The 14,518-nt window shown below is 26.7% G+C and overlaps 1 protein-coding gene across 1 annotated transcript in view; it reads left to right on the top strand.

Annotated features, from left to right (window-relative positions):
* Nucleotides 1–14,169, top strand: part of LOC145263571 (uncharacterized) — a 105,744-nt gene extending 91,575 nt beyond the window's left edge. Inside the window, exons 4-9 of the mRNA XM_080120418.1 lie at nt 6,018–6,074; nt 8,260–8,340; nt 9,452–9,502; nt 11,077–11,127; nt 12,532–12,582; nt 14,083–14,169. Of these exons, the coding sequence (XP_079976544.1) occupies nt 6,018–6,074; nt 8,260–8,340; nt 9,452–9,502; nt 11,077–11,127; nt 12,532–12,582; nt 14,083–14,169 (378 nt within the window). The remainder of the gene's footprint in view (nt 1–6,017; nt 6,075–8,259; nt 8,341–9,451; nt 9,503–11,076; nt 11,128–12,531; nt 12,583–14,082) is intronic.
* The last annotated feature ends 349 nt before the right edge of the window (nt 14,170–14,518 follow it).

Raw genomic sequence — 14,518 nt, 5'->3', positions numbered from 1 at the left:
AATCACTTTTTCCACTGCTTCAAACGTAATAGATGTATGGAAACTAAAGCCGTTTTCAGGACTGCCAGCAACCATTGTAAGAAAGTAATAAGGAACGCAAGAAAGTTGTATGCTCAATCTGTTAAGTCCAAAGTAGCTGAGCAGCGGCTTGGTTCCCACCAGTTTTGGCAAATAGCAAACAGAATCATGAACAGAAGCGTGTGCTCCATCCCAACTATTATCAATGGACCTGAGGTAATCTCGTCAGCATCAGACAAAGCAAAACTCTTTGTCAATAACTTTGCAGCTAATTCTACCCTTTGCGACCAAGACCGCCAACCCCCTATATTTCCTCCTGTATCAGAAAACACGCTATGTGATATACGTATATCTGTACGTGATGTTGCCAAGCTAATCAAAAACCTTGATTCCAGTAAAGCAACTGGCCCTGATGGTATTCCAATTATAGTACTCAAAAAACTTCAACCTGAACTAGCGCCCATACTTACAAAACTGTTTAAACGTTGTCTTAAGGAGAATAGTTTCCCATCTCCCTGGAAAATCTCATCAGTATGCCCTGTATTTAAGAATTCAGGTGATCGCTCATCCCCCTCTCAGTACAGGCCAATAAGTCTCCTGTGCGTCATGAGTAAGTTGCTAGAATCTGTGTTAAATACAGAAGTAATCAAACATCTCAACAAAAATAACCTTCTTAGCGACACTCAATATGGTTTCCGTTCTGCTAGATCTACAGCAGATGTCCTTACAGTTATATCGCATAGGATTAGCAAATCTCTCGACGGTGGCAATCTTTCTAGGGCAATTGCTCTTGACATATCTAAAGCCTTTGATAGGGTATGGCATAAAGGTTTACTTCATAAGATCGCTAGCTATGGTATAGCTGGAAAAGTCTTCTCAATTATTAAATCATTTCTTTCTGATAGGTTCATAAGAGTAGTAGTTGAGGGGCAAAAATCAGAAGCTCACAGTATTAATGCCGGTGTCCCTCAGGGATCCATCCTGGGCCCAACTCTCTTCCTGATCTACATTAATGATCTTCCAAATCATATCCTTACATCATTTGTAGACATTTATGCTGACGACACTACCATTTATGGTACCACATCTAAGACAGTAAACGAGCAAGTACTCTCCAATTCTCTCTCCTCTGATCTTGAGCATGTAGTACAATGGGGAAAGGAGTGGCTGGTTACTTTTAATGAATCTAAAACCAAGCTTCTCTCTTTACATCATCAACATTTTAATCCACATTTGTCATCAATTGAAATGAATGGCTCTCGTCTTCAGGAGGCCTCAAGTTTTGACAAGCTTCTGGGCTTGACCATTACTCCTGATCTTAAATGGAACACGTATATCAAATCTGTTGCCAAGGCCGCTGGAAAAATGGTGGGATCTTTCTATCGATCCAGTAGATATCTCACTGCTGATGCTATTCTCTATCTATATAAGAGCCAGGTACGTCCAAGGATGGAATACTGTTGCCACATCTGGGCAGGAGCTGCTAGAAAGGACTTGTCCTGCCTTGATAGAGTTCAAAATAGACTTCGTAGCCTCGTAGGAGATGTCCTTTTCTCCTCCTTACAACCTCTATCTCACAGAAGAGATGTTGCGAGTTTGTCTCTGATGTATCGTTATTTTCATGGAAAGTGTTCAACTGAGCTTCAATCTATGGTCCCCCCTCGCCAAACTTTCACAAGAAACACTCGTCTAGCTGTAAACACTATCAATAATTTCCCCCACTCTTTATCTGTGCCTAAACCTAAACATAGATTCCATGAACAAAGCTTCTTTCTTAGAACTGCACGCCTGTGGAATTGTCTTCCGTTTTCCTGCTTTCCGGCTGACTACAATATGGTTGTGTTCAAGTCTAAGGTAAATAAGTTCTTGATGAGCCGTTCCATATAAGTTATTAAATTTACCAAATTTTCATTACTAATGATTACTATATTGACCAACTTCTACTGTACACTCTTTAACCCTTATCCTTGAGTGGCCTCTGGGCCTTGATAATGTGGTGATGCCTTTGTAAAAAAAAAAAAAAAAAAAAAAAATGTAGGATTAAAATCATATGTACGATTAAAATCAAATGTACGATTAAAATCATATGTACGATTAAAATCAAATGTACAATTAAAATCAAATGTACAATTAAAATCAAATGTACAATTAAAATCATATGTACGATTAAAATCAAATGTACAATTAAAATCATATGTACGATTAAAATCAAATGTACAATTAAATCAAATGTACGATTAAAATGAAATGTACGATTAAAATCAAATGTACAATTAAAATCAAATGTACGATTAAAATCAAATGTACGATTAAAATCAAATGTACAATTAAAATCTAATGTACAATTAAAATCAAATGTACAATTAAAATCAAATGTATGATTAAAATCAAATGTATTATTAAAATCAAATGTACAATTAAAATCAAATGTATGATTAAAATGAAATGTACGATTAAAATCAAATGTACAATTAAAATCTAATGTACAATTAAAATCAAATGTATTATTAAAATCAAATGTATGATTAAAATCAAATGTATTATTAAAATCAAATGTATTATTAAAATCAAATGTATGATTAAAATCAAATGTATTATTAAAATCAAATGTATTATTAAAATCAAATGTATTATTAAAATCAAATGTACGATTAAAATCAAATGTACAATTAAAATCTAATGTACAATTAAAATCAAATGTATTATTAAAATCAAATGTATGATTAAAATCAAATGTATTATTAAAATCAAATGTACAATTAAAATCAAATGTATTATTAAAATCAAATGTATTATTAAAATCAAATGTATTATTAAAATCAAATGTATGATTAAAATCAAATGTATGATTAAAATCAAATGTATGATTAAAATCAAATGTATTATTAAAATCAAATGTACAATTAAAATCAAATGTATTATTAAAATCAAATGTATTATTAAAATCAAATGTATTATTAAAATCAAATGTATTATTAAAATCAAATGTATGATTAAAATCAAATGTATTATTAAAATCAAATGTATTATTAAAATCAAATGTATTATTAAAATCAAATGTATGATTAAAATCAAATGTATTATTAAAATCAAATGTATTATTAAAATCAAATGTATGATTAAAATCAAATGTATTATTAAAATCAAATGTATTATTAAAATCAAATGTATTATTAAAATCAAATGTATGATTAAAATCAAATGTATTATTAAAATCAAATGTATTATTAAAATCAAATGTATTATTAAAATCAAATGTATTATTAAAATCAAATGTATGATTAAAATCAAATGTATTATTAAAATCAAATGTATTATTAAAATCAAATGTATGATTAAAATCAAATGTATGATTAAAATCAAATGTATTATTAAAATCAAATGTATTATTAAAATCAAATGTATTATTAAAATCAAATGTATTATTAAAATCAAATGTATTATTAAAATCAAATGTATTATTAAAATCAAATGTATTATTAAAATCAAATGTATTATTAAAATCAAATGTATTATTAAAATCAAATGTATTATTAAAATCAAATGTATTATTAAAATCAAATGTATTATTAAAATCAAATGTATTATTAAAATCAAATGTATTATTAAAATCAAATGTATGATTAAAATCAAATGTATTATTAAAATCAAATGTATTATTAAAATCAAATGTATTATTAAAATCAAATGTACAATTAAAATCAAATGTATGATTAAAATCAAATGTATTATTAAAATCAAATGTATTATTAAAATCAAATGTATGATTAAAATCAAATGTACAATTAAAATCAAATGTATTATTAAAATCAAATGTATTATTAAAATCAAATGTATTATTAAAATCAAATGTATGATTAAAATCAAATGTATTATTAAAATCAAATGTATTATTAAAATCAAATGTATGATTAAAATCAAATGTATTATTAAAATCAAATGTACAATTAAAATCAAATGTATGATTAAAATCAAATGTATTATTAAAATCAAATGTATTATTAAAATCAAATGTATGATTAAAATCAAATGTACAATTAAAATCAAATGTATTATTAAAATCAAATGTATGATTAAAATCAAATGTACAATTAAAATCAAATGTATTATTAAAATCAAATGTATGATTAAAATCAAATGTATGATTAAAATCAAATGTATTATTAAAATCAAATGTATTATTAAAATCAAATGTATTATTAAAATCAAATGTATGATTAAAATCAAATGTATTATTAAAATCAAATGTACAATTAAAATCAAATGTATGATTAAAATCAAATGTATTATTAAAATCAAATGTATTATTAAAATCAAATGTACAATTAAAATCAAATGTATGATTAAAATCAAATGTATGATTAAAATCAAATGTATTATTAAAATCAAATGTATTATTAAAATCAAATGTATGATTAAAATCAAATGTATTATTAAAATCAAATGTATGATTAAAATCAAATGTACAATTAAAATCAAATGTACAATTAAAATCAAATGTATGATTAAAATCAAATGTATTATTAAAATCAAATGTACAATTAAAATCAAATGTATGATTAAAATCAAATGTATTATTAAAATCAAATGTATGATTAAAATCAAATGTACAATTAAAATCAAATGTACAATTAAAATCAAATGTATTATTAAAATCAAATGTATTATTAAAATCAAATGTATTATTAAAATCAAATGTATTATTAAAATCAAATGTATTATTAAAATCAAATGTACGATTAAAATCAAATGTACATTTAAAATCAAATGTACAATTAAAATCAAATGTACATTTAAAATCAAATGTACGATTAAAATCAAATGTACGATTAAAATCAAATGTACATTTAAAATCAAATATACGATTAAAATCAAATGTACGATTAAAATCAAATGTACAATTAAAATCAAATGTACAATTAAAATCAAATGTACAATTAAAATCAAATGTACAATTAAAATCAAATGTACGATTAAAATCAAATGTACAATTAAAATCAAATGTACGATTAAAATCAAATGTACGATTAAAATCAAATGTACGATTAAAATCAAATGTACAATTAAAATCAAATGTACGATTAAAATCAAATGTACGATTAAAATCAAATGTACAATTAAAATCAAATGTACGATTAAAATCATATGTACGATTAAAATCATATGTACATTTAAAATCATATGTACAATTAAAATCAAATGTACAATTAAAATCAAATGTACGATTAAAATCAAATGTACAATTAAAATCAAATGTACGATTAAAATCAAATGTACGATTAAAATCAAATGTACGATTAAAATCAAATGTACGATTAAAATCAAATGTACAATTAAAATCAAATGTACGATTAAAATCAAATGTACGATTAAAATCAAATGTACAATTAAAATCAAATGTACGATTAAAATCATATGTACGATTAAAATCATATGTACGATTAAAATCATATGTACGATTAAAATCATATGTACATTTAAAATCATATGTACAATTAAAATCAAATGTACAATTAAAATCAAATGTACAATTAAAATCAAATGTACGATTAAAATAAAACGTACGATTAAAATCAAATGTACAATTAAAATCAAATGTATGATTAAAATCTACAAAACAATACAGGGTTTAGAGTTTTCATAAAACATCGGCAAAAATATTCTTCAAATACTAATTTTAAAAAATGTAAAAGTTTCTAATATTTAAGATAAGATTAAGAACTTAATAATTTTACAAAATATTGGATAAATAAATCCGACTTTCGGACTATTTTCGCATTTTAGCCTCGCTGAAAATTTTTCTGGGGGTGACGTTTTTGCTGTCACAGGAGGCTGAGCGTCCCCTCTAGCCACACCGCTGGTTCCAATACGAATATTTTCTAATAATAATAAAATTCTTCATGGGAAACCAAGTTAAAAAAACAAAAAAAAAAACATAACAACTTTAACAGTTGGAAATGAAAAGTTTGTTTTTTACCTCTTTTCCACTTGTTTTTTAGGAACCATCCACCAGCGGGGGCCTCTCCGACCTCTCCTTGGAGAGTGAGGAAAGTCCTGTAAGTAATTGATTATTTTATCACCTTCTTTATCCATAGTTTGTTCTTAACCTTTATCAACAAACAGTGCCAATTTCTTTTTCTTTACCAAATTTCATTTCTTTTTTATAAATCTTTATTAGGTTTTCATCGGCTTTCGTTTTGTTGTTTCAGTGTGGTTTTGTTACATAATGTCTCTAGTTTGGAGTTATATAAAGATTACATTTTTAAAAAGACTAGTGCTCGGTCAATAAATTGTAATATTAAATGTTCAGAACGGAGTTGTCTACCTTTCCTCCGGTTAAAAAATATGATGACCCAGTGTGTTAAAAAGTTAATTTAATTTTAGTTGTCTTCCCTTTGAAGTGCCGACATACGTCTTATCTCCCCTTTGAATTTCTGACATGTGTTAGCTTTCAACAACAAAATTAGTCAACATGGATCACCGTAAATGAAAAATGATCACATTTCACTCATCAGTTAAATAAGTAAATTTACGCTTGAACACAAACCAGCGGACAAATTTTCCATTATTTTTATTCTGTTAAAGAATTAGATGAGTTTTTGATTTAAAATATTTTATTTCTTCATTATGCAATAAATTTCTTTTTAATCTAAAAAACAACATTGAATAAAATAGAAAAATAAATTTAGGTGTCCAATGTTTACTGGACACCTGAAAATATCTTAAAAATTGAACCAACAGAAAAATGTTGATAGATTTATAAATCGAAAAATTGAAAAAAAATTCAGTCATAAAATTCAATTCATTTCATTAGGTAGAAGAAATGGCTGCATAAGCGCGCTCGTGCGTTTTGTAAATACTTTTTTTTTAATAAAATATTATATTCCTATTATATTAAAAAAAAAACTTTAATAGTTTATTTTAAAAGTATATTCTACAAAAAAGTTAAACAACCCACTTTAAAAAAAATAAATTACAAGTTTTATATATTTTATTCGCAGTTTTGTGTTAACGGTGTACAAAATGTTCCAAAATTAAATTAAAATCAAATGTACAATTAAAATCATACATACAATTAAAATCAAATGTACGATTAAAATCTACAAAACAATACAGGGTTTAGAGTTTTCATAAAACATCGGCAAAAATATTCTTCAAATACTAATTTTAAAAAATGTAAAAGTTTCTAATATTTAAGACAAGATTAAAAACTTAATAATTTTACTTAATATTTGATAAAGAAATCCTACTTTCGGACTATTTTCGCATTTTAGCCTCACTGAAAATTTTTCTGAGGGTGACGTTTTTGCTGTCACAGGAGGCTGAGCGTCCATTCTAGCCACACCGCTGGTTCCAGTACGAATATTTTCTACTAATAATAAAATTCTTCATTGGAAACCAAGTTAAAAAAACAAGAAAAAAACATAACAACTTTTCTGTATAGCCATTTCAAGAATATTAACAACAAATATAGACATTAAATAATATCTCTAACTTTGAGTTTTATTAAATAACGTATTTTACAAAAGATTAGTGCCAACAATATGTGCCTGTATCGTATGCAGTTTTTTCTGTCTACGCAGAATTATTTTTTCAAGCTAGAAACTTATTGAAATCACCAAATTATTTTATTTGGTGAAGAGTTTCTTGGGGAGATAACTCTCCGTCTTTATAATTTCAAATAAATTAAATTAAATTGTTATTTAACGTTTGTTAAGTAATAATTTTAAATAAAACACTGAAAACAATTCTTTCGCTAGAGACATAAACTAACAAACCGCTATTTAGTAAAATATATTTTCCTTAATGCAATATGCAAATGAAATGGCCTCAATTGTATATTTTGCAAGAAGCATACTATATACAGAAATAAATGAGATAGTAAAGAAGCGGACCTTTTTTGTATTTATTAATCAAATTGTGAAAAAACAAACGAACAGGAATATGAATTTATAAATATTAATGATAATATCTATTTATAATAATGTAAGCGCAATAGGTTCTATAATTAGGTAAAAAATTTCCATTAAATTTCAATCAGCAATGACCGGACAAGTATATAGAAAAACTAATTGTCACTTGAAATGAAGAGTTTTCAGTACATATAAGCATGACTCCAGAAATGCAGTTTTATTCCAAAGGTTTTCTTCCAGTTTTTCTTGAGAAATATAAAATAGAGGTCGGATATAATTTTAAAGACATCTATTTAAAATATGAAACAATGTTTTTTCGCATTTCTAGGTTCCTCAGGTACAAACCCGAAAACGGCATGCAGCAGGAGATTGGGGAGAGAATAAAAAAATTTGCATCAGAGAGAATCCTGTAAGTAATTATACATTTTTCTAAATTTGATTTTCTGTTATGTGAAGAATTTTTAAACAGCCTTTTGCTTATTAATATATATATATATATATATATATATATATATATATATATATATATGATTGTTGATTTATTCAGTTCTTATATATGATGCTGTGGTATCTTTTTCTTCTTTCTTTTCACTCACCAAGTTCTTTTTTAAGAAACAACTCATCTGCCCTTTGTTTATATTCTAGTTAACCCACGTTTTGGGACGTAATATTTGTAACTTTTCACATTTAACCCAATATATATATGTATGTGTGTGTGTGTGTGTGTGTGTTGGCTACTTCTTCACAGAAGCTTGCCATCTCTTTAGATTGATGTAGAGCCTCTATGCACACGTAGATGTCTCTTCACACCAGCTGCAAAATTGTTCACAGAGATGACAGGGGAACTTGCTACTATTTGCTGTTCTTTGTGGTGGGATTTCATACTACACCTTTGAGAATCTTGTCAAAACGCTTGCTTACTTCGAGACGAAACCAGAGATATTACTGCAATACTTGTGTGGTCACGGAAGCAGCACAGCCTCATACAATTGTTTGTCATGCCTGACATTATGTGACCTCACATGGTTTACTAAACCAGTTTTAGTCAGAAGAAATCTGCCAGCAGCTGTGTATTTCAGTTCTTGTTGCATTCTGGCAGGAATTGCAGATTCATCCTGTTTTATAAGGGCATGCTTCAATACTGCATGATTAAAATACTTTTCTTCAAATTTTTTGCATTTTTCTGTGATCATTTTTCTCCACTTATTTCGATCTGCAGTTTGAACTTCGCAGTCGTTTTTAACAATCCTTAGAAACTTTAAATATTGGTCACGAACAGTTTTTACCTACTTACCACATTTCTTAGGAGCCAGCAAAAAAAATTTATAAAAAATATTGTGGTATACAGAGAGTTCTGCATTTATTCCTGGTAAGGAATTGTAACATGACATGGAGTTCAGTTCAAATACTAATATTTTCTACTAAAAATAAAATTCTTTTTGCGAAACCAAGTTAAAATAAGGAGCAGAACTTTAAATATTGGTAATGAAAAGTTTTTACCTTTTTTTCACGTTTCTTAGGAGCCAGCAAAAAGCATCGATAAACTCCATGACGTAAGTGAGGAAAGTCGTGTAAGTACTTTGATCATATCATCACCTTTTTAATACATAGTCTGTTCTTAAGTTTTTATCAATAAAATTTGATAATCCAGATAAATATAGACATTACATGATATCTCTAATTTTGAGTTTTTATTAAATAATGCATTTTTAAAAAGATTAGTGCATGCCAACAATGTGTGTCTGCATAGTATGCCGTTTTTTATAAACCTCTAAAAAAAGGTGTATACATCATACTGTATTTTTTTAATATATATTTAATATTATACATATATATATATATATATATAATATATATATGTATATATATATATACATACATATATATAATATATATATATATGTATATTTATATATATATATACATACATATATATATATGTATATATATATATATGTATATGTATATATATATATATATATATATATATATATATATCTATTATACGTGATTCTGTGGTATCTTTTTCTTCTTTCTTTTCACTCACCAAGTTCTTTTTTAAGAGAGAACTTATCTGCCCTTTGTTTATATTCTAGTCAACCCACATTTTGGGACGTAATATTTGTAACTATTAATTTATTCACATTTAACCCCATATATGTGTGTGTGTGTGGGGGGGGGGGTTGCTACTTCTTCACAGAAGCTTGCCATTTCTTTAGATTGATGTATAGCATCCATGCACACGTAGATGTCTCTTCACACCAGCTGCAAAATTATTCACAGAGATGACAGGGGAACTTGCTAGTATTTGGTGTTGTTTGTGGTGGGATTTCATACTACACCTTTGAGAATCTTGGCAAAACGCTTGCTTAATTAGAGACGAAACCAGAGATATTACTGCAATACTTGTGTGGTCTGGGAAGCAGCACAGCCTCATACAATTGTTTGTCATGCCTGACATTATGTGACTTCACATGGTTTACTAAACCAGTTTTAGTCAGAATAAATCTGCCAGCAGCTGTGTATTTCAGTTCTTGTTGCATTCTGGAAGGAATTGCAGATTCTTCATCTGATGAAGTTTGCATTGTAGTTTCCCTTTTGCTTCCTTGTTAAGCTCCACTTTTTCTGTTGGAGAGTAGATGAAATAAGAAGTTTGTCATAAGATCTCTTCTTCTCTTTAACGAGATTGGAGATAACAACAATATATATATATATATATATATATATATATATATATATATATATATATATATATATAACAACAATATCTATCTATCTATCTATCTATCTATCTATCTATATATATATATATATATATATATATATATATACAACAATTTATATATATACAACAATATATATATATACAACAATATATATATATATATATAGCATATATATATATATATATATATATATATATAGCATATAGCATATAATAAAAAATATTGTGGTACAATTAAGTAATACAGAGGGTTCTGCATTTATTCTTGGTAGGGAATTGTAACATGACATGGAGTTCAGTTAAAATACTAATATTTTCTACTAAAAATAAAATTCTTTTTGCGAAATCAAGTTAAAATAAACAGCAGAACTTTAAATATTGGTAATGAAAAGTTTTTACCTTTTTTTCCACGTTTCTTAGGAGCCAGCAAAAAGCATCGATAAACTCCATGACGTAAGTGAGGAAAGCCGTGTAAGTACTTTGATCATATCATCACTTTTTTCATAAAGTATGCAGTTTTTTATAAACCTCTAAAAAAAGGTGGATACATCATACTGTCTTTATTTTTTAATATATATTTAATATTTTACACACATATATATATATATATATATATATATATATATATATATATTTAAATATATATATATAATATATATGTATATATATATTTACATGCATATATATATAATATATATATGTATATATACATACCTATATATATATATATGTATATGTATATATATATATATATACATACATATATATATGTGTATATATATACATATACATATACATACATATATGTATATCTATATATATATATATACATATATATATTATACATGATTCTGTGGTATCTTTTTCTTCTTTTTTTTCACTCACCAAGTTCTTTTTTAAGAGAGAACTTCTCTGCCCTTTGTTTATATTCTAATCAACCCACATTTTGGGACGTAATATTTGTAACTATTAATTTATTCACATTTAACCCAATATATATGTGTGTGTGTGTGTGTGTGTGTGTGTGTGTGTGTGTGTGTGTGTGTGTGTGTGTGTGCGTGTGTTTGCTACTTCTTCACAGAAGCTTGCCATCTCTTTAGATTGATGTAGAGCCTCTATGCACACATAGTTGTCTCTTCACACCAGCTGCAAAATTGTTCACAGAGATGACAGGGGAACTTGCTAGTATTTGGTGTTGTTTGTGGTGGGATTTCATACTACACCTTTGAGTATCTTGTCAAAACGCTTGCTTTATTCGAGACTAAACCAGAGATATTACTGCAATACTAGTGTGGTCACGAAAGCAGCACAGCCTCATACAATTGTTTGTCATGCCTGACATTATGTGACCTCACATGGTTTACTAAACCAGTTTTAGTCAGAAGAAATCTGCCAGCAGCTGTGTATTTCAGTTCTTGTTGCATTCTGGCAGGAATTGCAGATTCATCCTGTTTTATAAGGGCATGCTTCAATACTGCATGATTAAAATACTTTTCTTACAATTTTTTGCATTTTTCTGTGATCATTTTTCTCCACTTATTTCGATCTGCAGTTTGAACTTCGCAGCCGTTTTTAACAGTCCTTAGAAATTTTAAATAATGGTAATGAAAAGTTTTTACTTCCTTACCATGTTTCTTAGGAGCCAGCAACAAAAATATATATAAATATATAAAAAATATTGTGGTACAATTAAGTTATACAGAGGGTTCTGCATTTATTCCTGGTAGGGAATTGTAACATGACATGGAGTTCAGTTCAAATACTAATATTTTCTACTAAAAATAAAATTCTTTTTGCAAAATCAAGTTAAAATAAACAGCAGAACTTTAAATATTGGTAATGAAAAGTTTATACCTTTTTTTTCACGTTTCTTAGGAGCCAGCAAAAAGCATCGATAAACTTCATGACGTAAGTGAGGAAAGTCGTGTAAGTACTTTGATCATATCATCACCTTTTTCATGCATAGTCTGTTCTTATTTTTTAATATATATTTAATATCATCACTTTTTTCATACATCGTCTGTTCTTAAGCTTTTATCAATAAAATTTGATAATCCAGATACATATAGACATTAAATGATATCTCTAATTTTGATTTTTATTAAATAATGCATTTTTAAAAAGATTAGTGCACGCCAACAATGTGTGTCTGCATAGTATGCCGTTTTTTATAAACCTCTAAAAAAAGGTGTATACATCATACTGTCTTTTTTTTTAATATATATTTAATATTTTACATTCATGTGTGTATATATATATATATATATATATATATATATATATATATATATACATGCTTATATATATATATATAATATATATATGTATATATATACATACGTATATATATAATATATATATGTATATATATATACATACATATATATATATAATATATATGTATATATAAACATACATATATATATTTGTATATATATACGTATGTATATGTATATATATACACATATATATATTATACATGATCTGTGTGTGTGTGTGTGTGTGTGTGTGTGTGTGTGTGTGTGTGTGTGTGCGTGTGTTTGCTACTTCTTCACAGAAGCTTTCCATCTCTTCAGATTGATGTAGAGCATGCATTCACACGTAGATGTCTCTTCACACCAGCTACAAAATTGTTCACAGAGATGACAGGGGACCTTGCTAGTATTTGGTGTTGTTTGTGGTGGGATTTCATACTACACCTTTGAGAATCTTGTCAAAACGCTTGCTTAATTAGAGACGAAACCAGAGATATTACTGCAATACTTGTGTGGTCTTTTAAGCAGCACAGCCTCATACAATTGTTTGTCATGCCTGACATTATGTGACTTCACATGGTTTACTAAACCAGTTTTAGTCAGAAGAAATCTGCCAGCAGCTGTGTATTTCAGTTCTTGTTGCATTCTGGAAGGAATTGCAGATTCTTCATCTGATGAAGTTTGCATTGTAGTTTCCCTTTTGCTTCCTTGTTAAGCTCCACTTTTTCTGTTGGAGAGTAGATGAAATAAGAAGTTTGTCATAAGATCTCTTCTTCTCTTTAACGAGATTGGAGATAACAACAATATCTATCTATCTATCTATCTATATATATATATACAACAATTTATATGTATACAACAATATATATATATACAACAATGTATATATATATATAGCATATTGCATATATATATATATATATATATATATATATATATATATATATATAGCATATAGCATATAATAAAAAATATTGTGGTACAATTAAGTTATACAGAGAGTTCTGCATTTATTCCTGGTAGGGAATTGTAACATGACATGGAGTTCAGTTCAAATACTAATATTTTCTACTAAAAATAAAATTCTTTTTGCGAAACCAAGTTAAAATAAACAGCAGAACTTTAAATATTGGTAATGAAAAGTTTTTACCTTTTTTTTCACGTTTCTTAGGAGCCAGCAAAAAGCATCGATAAACTCCATGACGTAAGTGAGGAAAGTCGTGTAAGTACTTTGATCATATCATCACTTTTTTCATAAAGTATGCAGTTTTTTATAAACCTCTAAAAAAAGGTGGATACATCATACTGTCTTTATTTTTTAATATATATTTAATATTTTACATATATATATATATTTAAATATATATATATAATATATATGTATATATATATTTACATGCATATATATATAATATATATATGTATATATATATACACATATATATATATATATATAATATATATATGTATATGTATATATATATACATACATATATATATGTGTATATAGATACATATATATATATATATACATACATACATATATGTATATCTATATATATATATATACATATATATATTATACATGATTCTGTGGTATCTTTTTC

The sequence above is a fragment of the Euprymna scolopes genome, chromosome 39 (genome assembly GCF_053919585.1).
Source record: "Euprymna scolopes isolate OS-2025 chromosome 39, ASM5391958v1, whole genome shotgun sequence".
In the NCBI taxonomy this organism is placed as follows: Eukaryota; Metazoa; Mollusca; class Cephalopoda; order Sepiida; family Sepiolidae; genus Euprymna; species Euprymna scolopes.
The sequence above is the reverse complement of the archived record's forward strand: the minus strand, read 5'-3'. Positions and strand labels throughout refer to the sequence as shown.